The sequence below is a fragment of the Lepidochelys kempii genome, chromosome 11, assembly GCF_965140285.1.
Source record: "Lepidochelys kempii isolate rLepKem1 chromosome 11, rLepKem1.hap1, whole genome shotgun sequence".
In the NCBI taxonomy this organism is placed as follows: Eukaryota; Metazoa; Chordata; order Testudines; family Cheloniidae; genus Lepidochelys; species Lepidochelys kempii.
The window spans coordinates 21,533,439-21,556,624 of record NC_136390.1 but is presented as its reverse complement, the minus strand read 5'-3'; the positions used below and the strand labels follow the sequence as shown (position 1 = coordinate 21,556,624).

At 39.5% G+C, this 23,186-nt stretch overlaps 1 protein-coding gene across 8 annotated transcripts in view; it reads left to right on the top strand.

Annotated features, from left to right (window-relative positions):
* Nucleotides 1-23,186, top strand: part of LRP1B (LDL receptor related protein 1B) — a 1,329,376-nt gene that overhangs the window by 902,198 nt on the left and 403,992 nt on the right. For all 8 annotated transcript variants that reach the window (XM_078847919.1, XM_078847920.1, XM_078847917.1 and 5 more), the window contains 4 exons: nt 1,407-1,532; nt 7,816-7,947; nt 16,981-17,115; nt 17,695-17,824. In XM_078847919.1, coding sequence (XP_078704045.1) covers nt 1,407-1,532; nt 7,816-7,947; nt 16,981-17,115; nt 17,695-17,824 — 523 coding nt within the window. The remainder of the gene's footprint in view (nt 1-1,406; nt 1,533-7,815; nt 7,948-16,980; nt 17,116-17,694; nt 17,825-23,186) is intronic.

The following is a 23,186-nucleotide window of genomic DNA, read 5'->3' as shown; positions in this document are numbered from 1 at the left end:
GGGCTGTGGGACGCTGGAGCTGGCAGCCAGTGGGGCCCTGGCTTTAGGAAATTTTCTCTTTGGGAAATGAGGTCACCTTCCAGCTGCCGTAGGCAGAGCAGGAACCCCACAGCTCCCAGCCACCACTTCTGCAGCAGCAAAAGTTACCTGCTTCGGTAAATTTTTATTTATTGCCCGTGACCTGTCCATGACTTTTACTAAAAATAACTATGAGAAAATCTTAGCCTTAATTATTATTATTATTTAATTTTAATTCTTTTAATTGACTACAATAAGCTTGGGCCTTAACGTAGGTTGTCAATTTCAAATTTAATTTTAAATATTTTTTTTAAAATGCAACCCTGCATTTAATATTTTTTTAATTCTGTTGTAAATAAAAAAATATTTTAATTAAAAAATGTTGATTATTATCCAGCCTGCTGAAAATTAATCATTCAGCCTCCTCAGGCAGACCATCAGAACATATCCATCATCTCAACTAGGTAAATCTATCTCAGAGTTTAAGTGGGTTCAAAATGAAAGTGACAAGTTAAAAGAAGTCAGAATATTCAATCAAACCCCATAATATGAGTTGAGATGAAGAAATTAACTATGTTGTTATATTAAATTTTCTTTAGAGATATTTGATGTATACTTTTTTATGGTACTTTACAATCCTCAGAGGGATCTTTTACACTTTGTATCATTGCCTAACATGCTGTGAATAGCATCACATGGCCCAACATAATAAAAGTGCTATAATAATTAGATATTTAATGAACTGGGAGAGTTCATAAATTATTGAAATTCAAATAATCAGTTTTAATTAGTAAAGTGAGCCTGGAATAATCTGTGGGATATCTCTGTGGAATATATGTCTATGATTATCTAGGTAATACTTGTCACTGTTGCTACACATAGATAATGAGAATTAATATGCTAGATAAATAGATAAATCTTAAAGGTACAAGTTTAATGTTGTGTTTGGGGAATTATGTGCACAGTTCTACAAACAGGAAAATGTATAAGCGCTTTTTTAACAGTAAATTTATTTTAAAAATGCCTTTTATTTAGTGACATGGTACTGAGGTTTTAGCACTCACTCATGGAGTGCTAAGCTTGAACTTGACATGTTTCCAGTTTCATCATGTTCTCTTAGTTTAAAATAGACAAGCTCAGTCAGGTCTATTTTAGTTTAAAGAGATTTGTAAAATATTCTAAACATAAAACATAATGTTATGCTGAGGTTTTCATGGTTTTCAGCATGTGTGTGTTTTCAATTTCAAATAAATCAGGTGAATAATATGCTATGAATTGTTAATCAATTGGTATTAAAATACTAATACTAAGCAACAGAACAGCTTAAGCTTCAGTAGGCTCCACAGAGTTGTAACCATCCATTTCCCCCCTTTTTTTCCATGGTGCAGGTAGCAATTCCTGTCAACTAAACAATGGCGGGTGTTCCCAGCTTTGCTTACCAACATCAGAAACTACCAGAACATGCATGTGTACAGTGGGTTATAACCTCCGAAAAAATCGTATGTCATGTCAAGGTATTGAGCTTTTCAGTTCTTTCTTTTGCTAAACAAATGTTGTGACAACATTGAGACAGAAGAAGAGTCCTTATTTGTTTTTTTTTAAACCTAAATGAACAATTTTACTGAGAAAAGCATGGCTAGATTATGGCAGAAGAAAGGAGGTTCCACTTTAGCTAAGGATTAATTGCACCTTTGATTCTAATTTCCATATTTCTGTTCCTCATAACTTTTTCAGATTTATTTTGGGGGAAAAAAGTAATGCTATGAAACTTGTATATGTCCCCTTCTTTTAGATACACAGATGAGCAGGAACATTTTGAAGGACAGGACCATCATTCTGTAGCTCTATATTGGTTCACATCTGCTAGATCTGTTTTTACAAACCATGCGGGTGTACAAACTTTTCAGTAGGGGTCTCTACTACAACAGGATATGAAGAGGCTAACTTTACCATCTTGGAACCTGAAGGGTAAACTTATAAGAAATGGCTGCTGATAGGAGCTACTGCAGTTACTTTTATCCTAAATTCCAGTAAAGATTTTGCCTCCAGAATGGATTATAGAATTTAAAGGACCTTTTCCAATTTGTTGAAAAGTTTTTAAATTGAATATTTGGGAAGGTTCCCCGAAATTTTTGGACTTTTGTTTTACGCAAGAAAAGCATTATGGTTCTCAATAGGTATAACATTTAGTGTGGAACTTTGGTTCCTCAAGAGGCCTCCAGGCTCAGGACTTCTAATTCTACATCCAGGGGAAAACATATAATTTTGTTGGAAGTTGGTAATGACCCCTATATTTACACTGCCTAACACTTTCCATTATAAAAGATTCTTATGACCCTTTTTGAGAAACTTTAAGATTTCCATTGTTTGGAATCGACCTTTGGTATTCAACACAGGATAAGACATCTGACCAGAGAATTACCTTTCCTTTGACCCTGGAAATTCCATTCATGTTTTGCTGAGATATACACTGTTGAAAATCTCTTATTTGCTTGTGTTCCCCAGGAAGATTTTGTCAGCAGACCAAAATGACAGAACATGGACATTCTAAGGACAGACTCACATTGCTGCTACTGTGTATATACATTATGATAGTCTTTAAAAACATGATTACATACTATTTTTTCTAGAAGATCCCTGTTTCATTCAATGCACAGGATAGACATACAAGATGGCAGACTTAAGCAACCTTAAATCTGGCATTTCCTAACTTTTGAATGCTTGGCTTTTAAAACTAAATAAAATTATTTTAATATGGTGGGGTTTTTTTTGTTTTCTTTTTAAATGTAATTTTAATTTGCTTTTACAGGCAATTGTAACTTTTGAATCCATGGCAGTGGTTTCCCTGAAGTAGTTGTCACTAGATGTTCCCTTTCTGCTAGTTATGACTTGAGCTATAAGAATGAATGAACGAGGGGATTGATCTATTAAAAAACGTATTTTCTTCATTTGTAACCAAATTAAATATTTCCTAAATCATCTCAACAGTTAGTTTGGAAGACTAAATCTGCCTTTAATTTCAATCAATTCATATCTATGAAAAGACGTGTATTCAGAATAACTTCAGTCTCCAGATGTTCAAAGAAAACAGAACTAGAAAAATAAATATTATCTTTCGACTCTTTAGGAAGGTAGTAGTACTTTACAGAGTTCGCATACCAAAAAAGAAATGTCAGCATGCAAAATCTCCATGTCTCAATGGATTCATTTGCTACAATTTGCTTATACTAACGCAAAACACAATAGAGATGTCAGGTGATGCTGTGGTATGTGAATTTCCTATCCACATCTTGAATTTAATTCAAGGAAATCTGTACAGCAGTCTTTTCTTTTAGAGTCTTGCAAGCACCATATTTATTTTTAAACTGTAACAATGACTTTTCAGTATTACATGATTACTCCCATGCTTTTTTGGCAATGGTCAAAGCTTTACCTACTTTCTGCTTTCCAATGTAATAAGAATGAATATATATAATTCACAACGTATATGAAACTGATGGATGTTTTCCTGCTATGAGTTTGTATAGTACTTAGTACAATGGGATCCAAATCCTGGCTGGGACCCGTGAATGCCACTACAATAGAAATCAATTAATTATGATCAATACTATCATCTTAAATCTAGTAATTCTCAGTGTGATGAGACAGTCACAGAAAGCATGGAGACCCAAAGAGTTGGTTGATGAAAGGATTAAATGGGTAATGTGTGTTCTTTTTCAAGTGTCTGCTACATATTTCCACTTGTGGGATACCATGTCACTGATATCCAGCTATATCATTTAAAATTATTCATTTTTCTAGGAAGCAGCATCCATGGGGCTCTTATACTCTTTCTGCCCTCCTGTCTGTGAAGCATTCCGAGTGTATAAAAGGGGGAGGGGCCCAAACTACTTCTGTTTCGTTTTAACTGCTGAAGGTGCAGCAAGTTCGAATATTACGCAATGTCCTCAGTGCTTTTCTCATCAGCTTCTTTCTTGGATTCTGCCTTTGTGGGGTATTTTCTTTATAGCTAGTTAGGTAAACAGTGTTGGTACAGGTTTCTTCAGTTTGAAGACTATATAGTACCCAACGGGCACATACAACACCTGAACAACCTGTAGGAAAGGGAGGGTAACCCCATTCACTGTTGCTGGTGGTGGGAGGTCTTCAACTAAGTCTGGCAATGTGTAAGTTCAGCATTGACTTTGGACATCTGTTAGTCTCAAGTGGCTCTGTGCTTGGCTTCAGCAACATCCATCTCCCTGATCTTACCTGGTGTTCAGATTCCCTCCGAGATCTTTTCCACTTGAATTATCTAGAACACCTTGTCCAGTTCTGGGAGAACACTTAAGCCAGTTCTCTGGAATCCAAAAAACTCTGTTAAACTTCAGCTCATCATTCAGGTTACTTTATTGTACTTGGTCACCGCATGTAACAGCTCTTTGTCTATGCTGGCCAGACCTAGATGCAGGAAGTTAAGATGCAAAATACCAGAATTCCAGTTCATGTCACACACTGCACAGTTTATAGACATGTTTACTAACTACAAACATCTATACTTTTTGTATGTAAAGACCAATTGCTTTGCAGATTGCATGAGGCAATCTTATTAGTTCAGGTGTTTTGCCTACTTTGTTTACTATAAACATACCCACAATAGTTAGTTGTTTCAATAACTACTTGTTTGGGTTTGTTCAGCAATTACTTGTTCAGGCATGTCTTGTCTTAACTTGGGCCTCCTCATATCAGCTAAGCCAGCCCTATATTGCACTCCTTTTCATTTTCTCTTATGTTAGCATTTGTTCCATTTGCATAATATTTCTCTCTTTTTGTGCTTGCTTTTTCAATTTTATTATCCAGCAGCACATTCCTATGACCACACCAAGCATTATTATTTGAACTCCCATTAAGACTATACTTAAAGTATGTACCAGGAGGTGCAAGCTCTCCTCCTTTGGTATGGCCCACCAGAGTGTTTCCACAGCCTGTACGGTATTGTCCCCAATTTGTTGTTGCTCAGCTATCTGGTGGGTAATGGGCACCAATTGCTTCATATTTCTCTTTACTAAATCGGTTATGTTAATGGACATGGGCAGTATAGGTACAAAGAGATTAGTCACTGAGTCCCATTCAGTGTTGTCCATCACTTCCTCTATCACATTCTTCTCAATCCATTCACTTAGCCATAAAGCATGAGTCCCAATCTGAGTCAAAAAGGTGAGGTTTAAACAAAACCCATCTAGGTTGCTCTGGCATGTCATTGTCCCAACTGAAAAGTGATGGTATCCCAATGCACACAAGATATCACCAAGCCTTTCCATCTCTTTCACTTCTCCTTTGTGATTAGTTGGTCCCATGCATTCACAGAATCATCTATGCCACGTTCTTTGACAAAATGCAGTGTTTATCTCAACACTATCATTTTTTGCCAACTCAATGCTAGGATAATGTTGTCCATATGTTCCATTCTCAATAATACCCATACTGTTACCATACACTAATTCTGTAGGACTCCCTGTCCATCTAGGAATAACAGTTATAATTTGCACAGTTGAATTATTAATTTTATGTGGTACCCAATGTCCTAGCCTTGCAATGTACAAATTTTCCTCCCAAACATTCTTAATTCCCTTTTCCACAGACAAGTGTGCTGTTTAACAGTCTGCCCCCCCCCCCCGCTTTATTCCCTGCATTAGATGCATAAAGAGTTTGGTACCATAAATGCTGTAACGAGTTGCTTTTGTAGCTAATGAGTTTAGTTTATTGTTCATTTATTGTGTGGTTATGATTAACTAACATGTTATGTCATATATAATCATTGAATGTTAAATAGAGTTAAGTTGTAGGATTGTAGAAGTATAAGATTGATCAGTAGTTAGAAGGGATAATTTAAGTAAGTAGGGCTTAAATACCAGGTATTCTTTCACTTGGATATATCAAAAATATTCAACTAATCTGAAGACATTGTAGGCCTTCTGTCTTTTTGTGTAGAATGTACAGAACTGTTGCTTGAAGCTCTGTAGGTACATATATGCAAAAGGACCCCAAAAATCAAAACCAGAAGTCTTTAATTGAGGTCTAATATGGAGACTGAAATTGTGGTAATTTCCAGTACTCTTTTGGACTGTCATCCAGAGCTAATCCAGTGTTTGTTCACCTAGAATTCCTCAGCCCACCTTCCTAAAGCATTGTTTGCTTGGCAATCTCCCAGAAGTGAGAATATGCAAAGATCACTCAAAGAACAAGAACAACAGTTATGGATGAATGTTGCCCCTTCATATTTACACTTCCCCACTCATCTCCCCCATTTTTTTGGAGTCTCAGTGAACGATTTCCAAGGTTAGGGAAGGAACTGAAGGGTGGTTGGGGCCTCTCCCTTTGTATACCATCAGAATCCTCCATGGGGGAGGGGACAGTTGGTCCCAATGTGGACGCTGCTTGATAGAACATTTCTACAGCTTGAAGCAGGGGGTGTGCTATGCCCACAAGTGGGATTATGCAGAGGTGACACTCTTGAAGGACAACAGTTACTGGTAGATAACTGCTCTGTATTAAAAATAATTACATTCCAAAGAGAAATTTGAAAATAAAATCCAGCTACACAGTGTGCTCTGCAGGGTTGGATGAGATTCACAATAAAATGAGAGTTGGAAACACTATGTCATGGATGTTGAGAGAATTTGACATTTGTATTTGTATAGGACTAAGACTTTTAGGAAGTAAGAAACTTTTTGTAGCCTATGGGAATTGGGAAATACTATTTACACATTAAAAAGAAAAGGAGTACTTGTGGCACCTTAGAGACTAACCAATTTATTAGCGCATAAGCTTTCGTGAGCTACAGCTCACTTCATCAGATGCATATCGTGGAAACTGCAGCAGACTTTATATATACAGAGAGGATTGGCTTGTGGACTGAGGCATGGTATACCATAGCTAGGTGTTAGTTCCTCAGAGCTTTAGAGCTCAATATACAAGGGTAAGGTTGCATTGATAGCAAATTTGTCAATGTTTCCCTCTTAGAAATCTGCACAGAAATCTCCCACTTAAATTCTGTACACACATTTACTCATCAGTACCCTTTCCACTTGCAATCTAATTCAGTTCTTCACTTTGGGATGGTGGTTCTATAATCCCTATTTAATTGGAACTCCTCAACTGATGTACCCAGGGTCAGACTGCTAGCAAATCCCCTACAAGTGGGACTATGCAGACGTGATATCTGTGGTTCTTCAGGAGTGTTGTCTGTGTATATTCACACACACTGACTGCACTTTCTCCCTTTCTTAGAACTTTTTGTTTTAGGACTCTTGGGTTTAGCAGAAAAAAAATGAGCTGGTTGGAGTCAGAAGGCCCTTTTTATAACTGGCTCCAAATGTATAGTGTCTTAAGAGTATCTCTTTCCAGAAGGTTCTTGAAGCTTGGTGGTGGGAAGCATAATCTACAAGTGTTAATATGAAGTGACAACACTCTTGAATTAGCCATGACTTTTTAACTTAATTGTGAGTTAATGCTGTGGGGGGAGGGGTTGCATGCAAAATATCAATTTTTTTGAAAGTAAAAGATGAAGCTTGAATTGGAGAAGAGTTCTTTTTAAACTATTTTATTCAGAAATATCAAAAACAGCACAGTCCAATATTTCTAGTGGTTAAAGAGCAACAACCTGAATTAATATTTCCAGATTTTCTTTAATAATTTCTTTAAATAGCTGCCCAGTATGTTGCACTACAAAATATTAATTCATTAAAATTTGTTCATTTGAATGTTAACCTATGGTTGTAGTATTTTGCTCTTATTAACTATTTAATTTTCCCTTAGGTATTGAGTCATTTCTCATGTATTCTGTTCATGAAGGAATTAGAGGAATTCCTCTTGATCCAAATGACAAAACGGATGCTTTAATGCCCATATCTGGAACTTCGTTTGCTGTGGGTATAGATTTCTATGGAGGTAAATAAAATATTATGTAGATGTATTTTATATTTAAATTAAAAGACTATTTTTTTCAAAACTGCTAAGTAACTACAACTGCATTTTAAGCCAATGGGAGCTACCAGTGCTTGACCCCACCTAAAAACCGATCCTTAAATACATAACTGACCAGAGTACTCAGTGAAAAATATTAAAATGTCATTTTTAAACTGTAATTGATAGTGGAAGTAAGTAATAAACTGTATCCCACTCTTATTTTTGAACATTTTACAAGAAGGAGGGAGAAAAATTGTTCTCCTTAACTTCTGAGGCTAGGACAAGAAGCAATGGGCTTTAATTGCAGCAAGAGCATTTTAGGTTGAACATTAGGAAACACTTCCTAACTGCCAGGGTAGTTAAGCATGGGAATAAATTGCCTAGGGAGGTTGTGAAATCTCAATCATTGGGGATTTTTAAGAGCAGGTTGGACAAACACTTGTCAAGGTTGGTCTAGATAATACTTAGTCCTGCCTTGAGTCCATGGGACTGGACTAGGTGACCTCTCAAGGTGCATTCCAGTCCCAGTATTCTATGATTCTATGAACATGTGACTTTATATATAATTAATAAATACAAGTAATTAATACACGTTTAGTGTGGAAGGGGGAAATCAAAAACATTTCTGAGAAGGGTATCAGACTGAATTTAGGGGTGAATTCAAGTATTACTGTGGTTTGCACATGTGATCTGATATTTCATGTTTTACAGGCAGTTATGATGCACACACAATGCATAGGGACAGATTTTCTTCCCCACGCTGCTTCTTTGTGCCACTGAGTGGAGACTGTAGAGACTGGTCAAATTCTCTTATCTGGGAATTCTACATACTTTGGGGAGTCTTTAGCATTCAGAGAGCCAGTTTAGCAGGCTCCTGGGTGCTATGGAAGGTTGCTGGTGCTGATGTGAGGGATGTATTATAGGAGTGCCAGGAAGACCTGGTAGAGGAATATGAGAATCAATTTATTCCTCTACATAGCCTCATCCTCACCTGATGAGGAGTCCATCAAATATGTCTACTATAGACAACTTCAGGGCCTTCCAGGATCTTCTCCAAAGGATGGCAGAATCCCCCTGGAGACAGTTCAGGAGAGATCACACAAATTGTTTTACATTTTGCACCTGACTTCCCAAAGTTGTTTGGCCATGCCAATTAATAAAGCTATTCTTGAACCTTGTAGGGTCCTGTGGCAGATTCCTGCATCTTTATTAGCCACATCTAGAAGGGCAGATCACAGTTATCAAGTTCCCCCTAAGAGGTTGGGGTGGTTTTTTCATACCATGTACCTCTGACATTGTTTATAACAGCAGCACACAAGAAGTCTAAGTTGCCTGGAACACCTAAGTCTATCACGAGAGAGAAAGAACCCTTTACTCTCGGAAAGACTGTATAGTGACATTTCAACCTCTGGGTCTCTATACAACAGTACAGAAGAGAAAGCAAAACAGATTTCATTTGTTTCCTTTATAGAGTCCCCCTTCTTCTTCTAATTAATACCAGCAAAGAGCTCCTGATTTCTGCAGCAAATGGTGGTCAGTGGCCTGGGCTGGAGCAGCAGCCAGGCCTTGGTCCAGGTCTGGAGCAGAAATACGTATTTTTAGATGAATATTTAGGGGACCTCTGCCCCTGCTTGCCACCTTCCTGTGCACACCACTGCTTATTACCATTCAAACATGTGAGGCTTTCAGTTAGCACTATTAGAGTACATCTGGCAGCTATACTGGTGTGTCACCTACCTGCTGATGGTCATTGAATTTCTTTTCTTACCCTACTATTTCTTGGTTTTTAAAGGGCCTAATTTGTGTGTTTCTGATCATTAAGGAGCCTTTCCCTACCTGAAACTTAAACATGGTACTTACATGTGACATGGACCCTCCCGTTGAGCCCATGTCGTCATGTTTTCAATATCACCTTTCTATTAAAACTAGTGTTTTTAGTTGCCATTACCTCAGTTTATAGGATGGGTGAAATTGAAACTTTTATGGCTGCACTGCCTTATTCAATATTTCATCGGGAGAGAGGAACTTTCAGACATCTGAAATTCCTACTGAAAATTTAGATCCCCAGACCCACTCTCCTTCCCCACTGATATGGAATCCTCACCCAAATTTCTATATTGGTGAAGGAGCTGAATGGCAGTGAGGCCTTTCTGCATTTTATACCCTCACTGTTGGTGATGCAAGAGTATGCAGGGTACATGCACAGCCCCAATGGACTCTGCTGTATGAAAGATTCCAGGCTCCCATGAATGAAACATAAATATGTACAGAGGGATCTGTCTGGACAAAGGTTTCTCAAAGAGCTCCAATTACTCTAAAGTAAGTAACCTCTCTTCAGGTGTTCAGGAGGAGCAGTTTCAAAGCTGCCCAGGAAAAGAAGAGACCAAGCAAGAGACCCAGCACATCTGAGCCAAGGGCAGTCCTGAAACACTGAGATGCTCTGTGCTTGGCAAAACTACAGAGAGTACCACCACATCTTTCATTTTCCAGTCTAATCTCTTGTAGTCCATAAAGGAGATTAAATAGAATGTACTACATGGCACTGAGGCACTGGTAGTTTCTCTCAGAATAAAACTTGTCTGCAAGTGCCTCAATGGGACAAAAATCTTTGAAAGCTAGGGAGATGTATAGCATTTCTCATAGGCAGTTGAGATCCGAGAGTGAAAATCAAGCGAATATGGTATTTTTAGTGGGAAAAGAAGTGGGTTATTTTTTCTTGACAAATTCATTGGGAAGTAAAATTTCTCCATGAATTATCATTGCTTTTAATAAAATTGACAGCAGATAATATGAATTTGTGGTTAATGCAGCCAACCCCAAATAACTAAACAATGTAAAGAAAAAATATATATATATATATATATATATATAGGAGAAGGCATCCCTTTGTAGTCTCCTGAGGTTCCAGAGGCCAGGGAGGATCTTCCCTATTGTGAGCAGGTCTAGATGTGGAGTTGGAAAATGTACATTTGGGGCTGTTGTCATGCGTACATGTAGGGCTGTTAATCATCTCCTGCTATTCAGGACTGTGACTTTTGGTAACGTGCAGGACACAGTGAGTGGATTTGCAGCAACGGGGTTCCCAAAGTGTAGTGGGATGATAAATGGCACACATCCCTATTTTGGTATGAACCCATCTTGCCAACAGAAAGGGCTATTTTTCAATGTTTATGCAAGTGTTGGTTCTCTGGTATCACTGTGGGCTGATCAGGGCAGGTTCATGATGTTCACATCTTTAAGAACACAGGACTGTTCAGAAAGCTACAAGCAGGGACATTCTCTCTTGACCCATAGATTATCATTCACTGTTTTACTGAAATGCCAGTAGTGATTCTGGGCCACCCAGCCTACCCCTTGTTCCCCTGGATCATGAAGCCATTTACCAGCCACCTTGACAGCACAAAGGAAAGATTCAGCTACCGTTCAGTAGGTGCAGAATAACTGTTGAATGTGCTTTTGGCAAATTGAAGGGGACGCTAGCGGTGTTTACGCACTACATTAGAGCTCAGTGAGAAAAATATCCCATTGATTATAGCTGCCTTTTGCATCCTGCATAATATCTGTGAAGCAGAGAGAGAGAGAAGAACTCCTGCCAGGGTGGAGGGTGGAGGTTTAGCAGCTATTTGCTGACGTTGAACAGTTCAAGACAAGAACTCAGTGTGATGCTATGTGGTTAAGGGAGCATTTAAAAGAGCTCTGTAATGGAAATCCATAGTGGTGTTCTGGTCTGGACTGTTCTTTGTGCCTGGAGGTTTGGGTGCTGCTAGAATTGTGTAGTGCTGCCTGTATTTTTATAAGTGTGTTTTCCTGAACCAATGAGTTATTTAGTGCTTGCTGTACATTTATAAATACTGTCAGATTTGAGTACTGCTGTGTATTCTGCAGTATGAGTTGTGAACTAATAAAGAAAATTTTATTCTCCAAAACCAGAAACTTATTGAGTGGCAAAAGCAGCATGCAAAAAGCCATAGCCAATGCAGTAGAAACTTTTAATAAATTAATGGAATAAAATGTTCCACTGGAAAGGCAGTGAACAAATGCTTCTGTCCATTTGAGTCTACAAATATAGTGTCTTGTGGCTTATACACATGTCAACCATGGTTCTCACCAGATAGGGTATGTGAAACTGGTTTTCTTGATGTCCTCTGGTGTGGAATGGTGAGGGGCACATGTGTCATGGTGGAGGGTGCAGAGAGCTGCTACCATGGAATACTGAGAGGACTCTGAGATTTTTACAACTATAGGTCATCCAGGATCTGCAGCATTTGGGTTTCTTTCCTGAGAAGATTTATTATGTCCTGGGGCATTTCTGTCTCCTTTTCCTGCTGGGGTTTCTGGCACTTTTTCCTGTTTGCTCTTTCCTTCTCCACGCTGTCATGTTGGCCCTTTGTTCTCGGTGTGATGCAGCACTGGCTTGCAGGGTCTTGCTAAACATGTCTTCCCTAGTCCCTCTTCTTTCTCCTCCTCATCAGCATCAGGCATTCTGTGGATGTGGAGCAGGTATCCTGCAAGGACACTGATGAAAACAGACAGATGAAACCTTAGATTTACCATTACAATAGAAAGGGAAAGATAAGTTTCAAAATTCCCTTTCCTTCATGCCATAAATCCTTTGAATAAAATGTGCTTATCGACGTGTGAGCTTTGGAGTGCCTACCCTGACTCAGGAGAGTTAGAGGCATGTGGGATTCAGCAGTTAGATCCAATCACAACAGACTGGGTTCTGTCTGTGGAGCGTGGCTGGACCAAGTCATGACAGTATTCTTGCTGAAGCATCTGGTACAGGCCACTACTAGAGAGAGCATACTGTACTAGATAGACCACTGGGTTGATCCATTACAGGAATTCCTATGGTCCTATGTATTTCCAGTTCAGTTTGAATGATTTCAATAGTGTTTTTCTGAAAGAGGTTATGAACATTTTCAAAAAGTGAGTACCTCATTCTGAGTGTCCCCCCACCTCACAGTCTGTCTTGTCTGAATTGTTTCCAGCTTTCTAGCACAAAATAAAATTCTAGCTGACCTATAATCTGAATTTCAGACAGATTTGGTTTTCTTTGACAAAGGTGTAGGGTCAAAATTGGAGGGCCTTGCCTCAGTAGTAATTATGAAAGAGATTGGCATCTCTCCAAAGTAAGCTGAAATATATTACACTTTGTAATATAGCCCTCATACCTATGACTATGACCCTACCAAATTCACGGCCATGAAAAATGCATCACGGACCGTGAAATCTGGTCTCTCCCCCCCGCCCCCCGGTGAAATCTGGTCTTTTGTGTGCTTTTACCCTATACTGCACAGATTCCATGGCGGAGACCAGTGTTTCTCAAATTGGGTGTCCTGACCCAAAAGGGAGTTGCAGGGAGGTCACAAGATTATTTTAGGGGGGTGTGGTATTGCCACCCTTAGATTTGGGCGGCTGGAGAGTGGCAGCTGTTGGCTGGGTACCCAGCTCTGAAAACAGCACCCTGCCAGCAGCAGTGCAGAAGGAAGAATCATAGAATCATAGAATATCAGGGTTGGAAGGGACCCCTGAAGGTCATCTAGTCCAACCCCCTGCTCGAAGCAGGACCAATTCCCAGTTAAATCATCCCAGCCAGGGCTTTGAGTGGCAGTACTCATATGCAGTACTCCATATAACAGTATGCCACCTTTACTTCTGTGCTGCTGCCTTCAGAGCTGGGTGGCCCAAGTGTGGCAGCTGCTGACTGAGAGCCCAGCTCTTCAGGCAGCAGTGCAGAAGTAAGGTTGGCAGTACCATACCATGCCATCCTTACTTCTCCGCTGCTGCTTGCTGTGGCTCTGCCTTCAAAGCTGAGATCCCGGCCAGCAGCCACGGCTTTCCAGCTACCTATGACCAACCATTAAAACAGCCACATATGTTATGCCAGTTTCTCCAAATGACAGGACAAACAAATCTTAACCTACATTTCTGACATCCCTTTCTATAACCAGCAACTTTGATGTGTGAAAGAGTATCATTGTTCCCTGCCCTTCTTTTATATATATTTTTTGTTCTCAGCCCCCATTAGCTCAGAGCAGTGAGGGTTTATATTTTATTTTATTTTATTTTATTTTTATTTATTTATTTCATTTTGTTTTAAATTGGAAGCTTGTTTCAGAAACTGAGTCTTATGGGCTTTCATACACTGCTCTTCTGACCCAGTTAGTGTGCCAGCAGAATGTATGTATTTTCTTATGTAAAGTACTATATACTTCCATTTTAAATGCAAATATTTATTAATTACTATAGCTTGAAAAAAGTCATGCTTTTAATACTAGGAATATTCTTTCCAGGTATTTTATCACATATATTAATATTTTTTTAAAAAAATACCTCATAGATTTAGATCACTAAACTACTTACACATTTTCTGTTTTGGAAAACAAGCATAATATCCTTGGTTAATCTGAGTGTTTTAAAGAACACTGTCAACGTTTGTTTATTAATTGGCTTTTTTAAAAGATCATTTTAAATAGCATGCCTCTCGTTTTTTCTTTTTAAAAAGTTACTATTTTTTCTGCCCCATCTATGTTCAGAAGAGTGCTTTTTGCGATGTCTGAAAGCCAGTCCAAACGTGTTCTTCCCCACCTCTCACCCTAACTCCCTTTCTGACTGTGTACGCAGGTACCAGCTGTTTGCTGTTTATACAGTTTCAGCTCTGCTGTTTCATGGTCTGGGGAACAGGATGCACCATCAACAAAACAGTGATAATGACTTTTCAGAAAGAGCTGTTAGTTGCACCAAGTAAACAAACATTTTCTCTGTAATCAGTCTGAGTTATTATGATTTTAAGAGTTATTTGTAACAATAGTAGATACAACATTTTCACGAAGTCTCAACTACCCAGTACATTTTTGTAGGTAATTCACATGTAATCATACACTGCCTCTCAAAAGCAGGATTTCCTTGTAAACAGAATAGCTTGAAATGGCTCTCTTTGTTAACTGCACAATTCCAAATGAATTTGCTCAAACTCAGAGACTCTAGTTCTACCTACTTTCTCAATTTGAACCAGTTACTCAAGGCCATATTTGATTTTTTGTCTTTTTAAACTTTGGTCATATTTTATTTTTGGAGTTACAGGCCAAATACATATCCGCTGACATAGGACATTTATGTGTTTGGGGTGGGTTTAGAGAGAATTTGGCAGCAATGTCTGTGAGAAACTGCAGAAAGATGAACAGTTTGGATTCATTTTTTGAGAACAGACTTGTACTTTGCTGGCATCCTGAAATTGGTCCACATGTATGTAAGTTTTGCTGTTGCTTTTGTTGTTTTATGTCTATTAGTTCATGAAAATAATAGGAGATATATGCACAATGAAAATAAAAATAAACAAGGAAAGAATATTCTAGTTGTTTATCATTTCTGAGAGGAAACAGCTCACTCCATAAGTCCAAGACTCTATCTGACCACTTGGAAGACAGATTTTAGCCATCTATTCAAATGGAATTGCAATATGTTTACAGTGTTAACTTAGAAGATGAGTCACAAGTTATCAAATTTCTACACTTCCTTTGTATCATTACATAAGTTTTTTTCATATTTTTATTAGATATGCGGGATGATTCCAAACATTTTATCTGCATGATTGCCAAAAAGAAGGGGGTAGATGTAGGTAGTTCCCAAGATTTGCCCCATAATATTTAAGAGCCCCAAATGTGGTTGAAATAATTATTTTTAAAAAGCTGTACTGGCATTAAAGAAATAACAATAGTACAAATATGAGGTATCCCATTGGAAAGCATACTGTTAGTATATTATTTTATTACAAGTTGTCAAGGTTCCTTCCCCACTCTGAACTCTAGGGTACAGATATGGGGACCTGCATGAAAAACCTGCTAAGCTTATTTTTACCAGCTTAAGTTAAAACTTCCCCAAGGTACAAAATATTTTACCTTTTGCCCCTGGACTTTATTGCTGCCACCACAAAGTGTCTAACAAATATATAACAGGGAAAGAGCCCACTTGGAAATGTCTTTCCCTCACAAAAGTCCTCCGAAACCCTACACCCCCTTTCCTGGGGAAGGCTTGATAAAAATCCTCACCAATTTGCATAGGTGAAAACAGACCCAAACCCTTGGATCTTAAGAACAATGAAAAAGCAATCAGGTTCTTAAAAGAAGAATTTTAATTGAAGAAAAAAAGTAAAAGAATCGTCTCTGTAAAATCAGGATGGTAAATACCTCATAGGGTAATCAGATTCAAAACATAGAGAATCCCTCTAGGCAAAACCTTAAGTTACAAAAAGACACAAAAACAGAAATATACATTCCATTCAGCACAACTTATTTTGTCAGCTATTTAAACAAAACAGAATCTAATGCATATCAAACTAGATTGCTTATTAGCCCTTTACAGGAGTTCTGACCTGCATTCCTGCTCTGGTCCTGGCAAAAGCAACACACAGACAGAGAGAACCCTTTGTTTCTCCCCCACCCTCCAGCTTTGAAAGTATCTTGTCTCCTCATTGGTCATTTTGGTCAGGTGGCAGCGAGGTTATCCTAGCTTCTTAACCCTTTGCAGGTGAAAGGGTTTTTCCTCTGGCCAGGAGGGATTTAAAGGTGTTTACCCTTCCCTTTATATTTATGACACAAGTATTGTGGCAGTAAAAGCAGTGGCCCAAATCAGGGTCATGAACCTGTTGTGATATTAGTTGTAAATATACAGTAGTATAAGACAGTCCCTGTTTTCAAGATAATTGTATCTACTCTGATTTTCATTACTTGAGGATGTAGCCCATTATACATTTATTTTTTTTCAATGGAGAAGATGGGGAAAATATGTAGTTGGAGATGGGGATGTGTTTAAATACTATTATCTTAATCCTGGAGTGGGTATTAATATAATAGTATTAAAATTGTGAAGAAGTAATGTCTGTAGGTCCTCATGTGGATGATTGAGCAAAAATGTGATGTTCATTTTGAGCAGAACGTTTTTCATTGAATTATTCCCTAGTCAAGGTGATAGCTTTTACTAATTATATTTTTTTCTGTCTGTATTTTTTTCCAGGAAATGACACAATTTACTGGACTGATATGGGTTTCAACAAAATTAGCAGAGCTAGACGAGACCAGACCTGGAAAGAAGACATCATTTCAAATGGCTTGGGAAGAGTTGAAGGCATAGCAGTGGATTGGATCGCAGGTAACACCACCTGCCTTTATTATTTCTTAAATACCTTTTAGATAGGCCTTTTTATGCTGAAAAAGACTCTACTTGATAATAGTAGACTTCTGTACTTCTAGCCACAGAGGTGCATATTTTTTTTCTTTCAGCTTCACTCTCTCTAATATTCAAAGCCTCTGGATATGGTTTTTTCATATTGACGATCACCCACTGTGAACTTAGCAAAAAATATCCCAAGAATTCCATAAGGCGGAAAAAATGGTTTTAGACGTTCTCTTATGCTTGAAGACAGTTGGAAAATTAAAATGCTCCCTGTTTCTTAGGTGTGGAGTTTCAACTTTGTTTTGATACATGCAGATTTGGTTTAGACTTCAAGATAGAAATATTTGAAAGTAGGATTAAAAATTACAAATTTCACTTCAGTGTATGTTCCTAATAACTAGGCTTAATGAGAGAGTAATAAAACCTACAGATGTATTAAAACAAACAGAGAACATTATTTTCTGCTACTATGTTTTATGCAGCTGATATCAAACAGCAACTGGTCTTTTAAAGAAGTTGTTTATTTTCTTAGTAATTTCTTGGTATTTCTCCTAGGTAACATATATTGGACAGATCATGGCTTCAACTTAATTGAAGTTGCTAGACTCAATGGCTCATTCCGATACGTAATTATATCCCAAGGTCTGGACCAGCCAAGATCTATAGCAGTGCACCCAGAAAAAGGGTAACTTAAATATTTCTATATCTTTTTAAAAAAATGCATGCTAATATTAAAAATCTACAATTAGTAAATCAGGGCATTCATTCTGACATCTGTTTACTGCTAGAGTCTTCAATAAAACCAGACAAAGATTGTACTGTAAAAAACAGTTTTTGTACAAGTTGGATGTTCTCATATACTGAGATACTTACTATGACATCTCTGTTTAAACTAAATATTACAGTCTACTTACCTATTTTCAGAACAGTTTCCCTACTGTTAGACAGTCTTTTCACTTGAAGAGGTACCTAGCAAGAGATCAGAAGTGTGCTTAATTTTTTTGAATCATCTTAAGTTTTCAGCACATTGTCAGAAGACAAACCATCCAACTATAATAAGCCCAATATGGTGATGAACTCTTAGAATGATGTAATCCTTCGATGGCCATAAATATCAATGTTTTGGCCCCAATATAACATCCTCTCCGCACCAACCAAGAAGATCACAAGTGTTCATGGACAAACTATGTCTGATAAAGTGCTTAGGTACAAGAATAGAATGGTGGTGGCACAAAACGTTCTTCAGATCCATCCACCAATTACAAAGTGCTGTGGACTATGCTGATGCAATAACAGATCCCCTTACCATCACAGCTGCACAGCTGTTGCCAGCAGAGGTGTTCTGGATTGTGTAACTGAAACATCAGACAGAAGCATTGACCACTACAAAGAATTCTCATCCTACTTTGAAGAAAATATCAACTATGAAAAGCACTTCCCAAGACAAAATATTCTAAATAACAAGAGATTGCATTAACTACATGAAAGAATTTGGCTTCATTACACATGGTGAAGCCCAGAGACATAGCTGAGTGACCATATATAAACAGAGCCTGTGCCCTTCCTGAGAACAACTGTGTCTATTGCTAATGGGCACAACTGTGGAGAACAACGGTGTCTACTGCTTATGCATTATCAATGACTCTTTCAGAAAATTGAACTTGCCAACCTCCTGGAAAACACAAAAGTCCTGTAGAAAGTCATATATACGTCTATATATCTCATTTTCCACAGATTCAACCAACTCCATCATAAGGAGATCACACAACCTATAGGAAATCAGCTTTTACATTCAGTCAGGGGAGTTCTTCAAAGTGGTGTGATGCCTAGAGTGGTTCTTCCAACTCACTATAAGCCTCAACATTCTATCAGTGATAGAAAACGACTTCTGAAACTTTTTCCTTTTTCTCCTGGATAAGGTTCTAGTAACAGTGATATATGTATTATTCAGCTTGGATAATTATAATTCATTGTATCTTGGGTTGAAGGTGGAAACAGCCAGAGGTTTCAGTTAGTGCAGAATCTCAAAGCCTGCCTCCTCAAAATGATACAACTCCTGTGTTCAGATAACTCCACTGATGGCCTGTTGTCATAGATATAAAGGGAAGGGTAAACACCTTTAAATCCCTCCTGGCCAGAGGAAAAACCCTTTCACCTGTAAAGGGTTAAGAAGCTAAGATAACCTCACTGGCACCTGACCAAAATGACCAATGAGGAGACAAGATACTTTCAAAGCTGGGGGGGGGGGGGAGAAACAAAGGGTCCTGTCTGTCTGTCTGTGTGATGCTTTTGCCAGGACCAGAGCAGGAATGCAGGGCAGAACTCCTGTAAAGAGTTAGGAAGCAATCTAGTTAGATATGTTTTAGATTCTGTTTTGTTTAAATGGCTGGTAAAATAAATTGTGCTGAATGGAATGTATATTCCTGTTTCTGTATCTTTTTGTAATTTAAAGTTTTTCCTAGATGGATTCTCTGTGTTTTGAATCTGATTACCCTGTAAGGTATTTACCATCCTGATTTTACAGAGGTGATTCTTTTACTTTTTCTTCAATTAAAATTCTTTTAAGAACCTGATTGCTTTTTCATTGTTCTTAAGATCCAAGGGTTTGGGTCTGTGTTTACCTATACAAATTGGTGAGGATTTTTATCAAGCTTTCCCCAGGAAAGGGGGTGTAGGGTTTGGGGGGATATTTTTGCGGGGAGACGTTTCCAAGTGGGCACTTACCCTGTTCTTTGTGTAACACTTTGGTGGTGGCAGCTTTTAACCTAAGCTGGTAAGAATAAGCTTAGGGGGTCTGTCATGCAGGTTCCCACATCTGTACCCTAGAGTTCAGAGTGGGGAAGGAACCTTGACATGGTGGCAGAGCGGTGGGATTACTTTGAAATCATTTTGAGGTTTTGTTTTTTTTTGAACCAGAAGCACAGAAGGATTTTAAAAGATTTTAAAGTGTTTTGTAAAAGGGGACAAAGCAAAAGCATAACAAAAGGGAGTTTGCTTTTGTGAGCTGGAGTTTCTCTTCCTAAAGGCAGGGTAGTTAACCTCCTGCAGGGAAATTCACAAGTTCTTCACAGACCTGAAGAGGTTTTGTTTTGTTTTTTTTAGCTAAGAGCAACTAGAGGGTTTTTTCTGTCTATTTGTCTGGAGACAAAGGTATTAGGTTTTTTTTCAAAAGGATTTTTCTGTAGGCTGACAATCACTATCAGAGAACATGGGTATCAGGTTACAGCACAACCTATTTTTTTGACAAGCCAAGTTTTTGTTTGTTTGTTTGTTTGTTTTATTTCTAACTCTCGGGTGTAAAGTTAGTTAAAAACAGAGAGGCAAACATGACAGAAACCAAGGAAACAGCCCAAGAGGCTGCCCACAGGAGAGCTATGGAGGCAAAGGAAAAAGAAATGGAGGAAAAGGGAAAAGCCCAAGAGGCTGCCCACAGGAGAGCTATGGAGGCAAAGGAAAAAGAATGGAAGCATGCTGAGGAGGAAAGGGAGGCTGCCCAGAGGAGAGCTATGGAGGCAAGGGAAAAAGAAATGGAGGAAAAGGAAAAAGAGAAGAAGCGTGCAGAGGAGGAGAGGAAGCATGTTGAGGTGGAGAAGGAAAAAGAAAGGAAGCATGCACTGTAGCTGGAGAAGGCAAAGGCTGAGCGGAATCTACTGGATAACCCTAATCATCCTTCCCCAACAATCCACAAATGGGAGCGACTATGTCCACAGTATGATGAATCCAGTGATATTGCTGAATATTTTCTCACCTTTGAGAGACTGTGCACTCTCCATAAAATTCCTGAAGCTCACAAGATGACCGCATTGGTCGCAAAATTGACTGGAAGAGCTCTGTACATATTCAATAAGATGCCTATTGATGAGGCTTCTGACTATAATAAGTTCAAGGATTTGGTTTTAAAGTAATTTCAAAATACATCTGAAACATACAGAGTAAAATTTCGAACCCTTAAGTGAGGGCCTGGACTAAGTAATGTGGCTTATCTAAACCAGATGAAGGATTTGTTAGATAAATGGGTTCAAGGAAGGGGTGTCACTAACTTTGACGGAATGTGTGATTTGATAGCTCAGGAGCAATTCCTGAATATGTCCAAGGAGAAAATAAAACAGTGTTTATGGGATAAGGAAATGGACTCAGCAGAAAGTCTCGCTTCTTATGCTGATCCATACGAGCAGTCCCAGACTGCCAGAGAGGCGGGGCAAGCCGGACCAAAACGGGTGGAGGGAGGAGAGAGGAACAACCCTGGTCGCAGTTGGAGCGGATACCAGAAGGGACACCCTCATACCACACCCTACTACCGGGGGCATTCCAAGGCCCCAACTACACACCAAGGAATACTGCAGACACCTTATTATCCTGCCACACCGTTCTCCAGCAACCCACCTCGCCCCAGTGACCCGTCAGCTGGACAATGTTTGAAATGTAACAAGCCGGGGCATGTAAAGGCCAACTCCCCCAAGAACCCCAACAGATTACAGTTCATTGCATCGGAATCACACCAGAGGTCCTCAGGCCCAGATACCTCCCAGATACCCTCAGAGCGGAGGGAAACTGTGAGTGTGGGCAGGAAGAAGGTCACCGTATGGAGGGACACCAGAGCACAAGTGTCAGCTATCCATGCTTTCTTAGTGGACCCCAATTTAATTGATCCAGAGATCCAAGTGACAATTCAACCCTTCAAGTCCAACTCTTTCAATATGCCTACAGCCAAGATGCCTGTCCAGTTCAAGGGCTGGTCAGAAACATGGACTTTTGCAGTCTATGATAATTATCCCATCCCTATGCTGCTGGGGGAAGACTTGGCCAATCATGTGAAGCTAGCCAAGAGGGTGGGAATGGTCAACCGCAGCCAGGCTAAGCAAGCTGTCATGCCTAGCTCTGTTCCGGAAACTTCTACCAGGACCCGATCAGAGGTGATGGAACTGGACCCCATGGCAACGTCAGCGACAGCATTAGTGAATCCAGTCCCAGAGACCCAGACAGAGCCAGCCCCAGAACCGGAACCAGTGGAACAACCAGCACCTGAACCATTGCCAGCATTGAATCCAGTCCTTGCAACCCCAACACCGGAGGGCCCCACCGAACCTGAACCGGCAGCAGCCAATAACCCTACACAAGAGGCTCAGCCAGAGCCTGAACCCCAACATAGTGCACCAGCGGAGAGCGGTTCACAGTCAATGGAAACAGCCCCATCCCCTACATTGCTTCCAGAGGGACCAAGCCTAGGTCTACAATTCAATGAGGAACTGATGTCTCCAGCATCAAGGGAACAGTTCCAGACCGAACAGGAAGCAGATGAAAGCCTCCAGAGAGCTCGGACGGCGGCACGGAGCAACCCACCGCCTCTCAGCTCTTCTAATCGGTCCAGGTTTGTTGTAGAAAGAGGACTTTTATACAAGGAAACTCTTTCTGGTGGACACCAGGAAGACTGGCATCCTCAGAGACAGTTGGTACTTCCAACTAAATACCGGGTAAAGCTCTTAAGCTTAGCCCATGATCATCCTAGTGGCCATGCTGGGGTGAACAGGACCAAAGACCATTTGGGGAGGTCATTCCACTACGAGGGAAGGGGTAAGGATGTTTCTACCTATGTCCGGTCTTGTGAGGTATGCCAAAGAGTGGGAAAACCCCAAGACCAGGTCAAAGTCCCTCTCCATCATTGAGGTTCCATTTCAGCGAGTAGCTGTGGATATTCTGGGTCATTTTCCAAAAAAGACACCCAGAGGAAAGCAGTACATACTGACTTTCATGGATTTTGCCACCCAATGGCTGGAAGCAGTAGCTCTAAGCAACACCAGGGCTAAAAGTGTGTGTCAGGCACTAGCAGACATTTTTGCCAGGGTAGGTTGGCCCTCCGACATCCTCACAGATGCAGGAACTAATTTCCTGGCAGGAACTATGGAAAGCCTTTGGGAAGGTCATGGGGTTAATCACTTGGTTGCCACCCCTTACCATCATCAAAGAAATGGCCTGGTGGAGAAATTTAATGGAACTTTGGGGACCCTGATACATAAATTCGTAAATGAGTACTCCAATGATTGGGACCT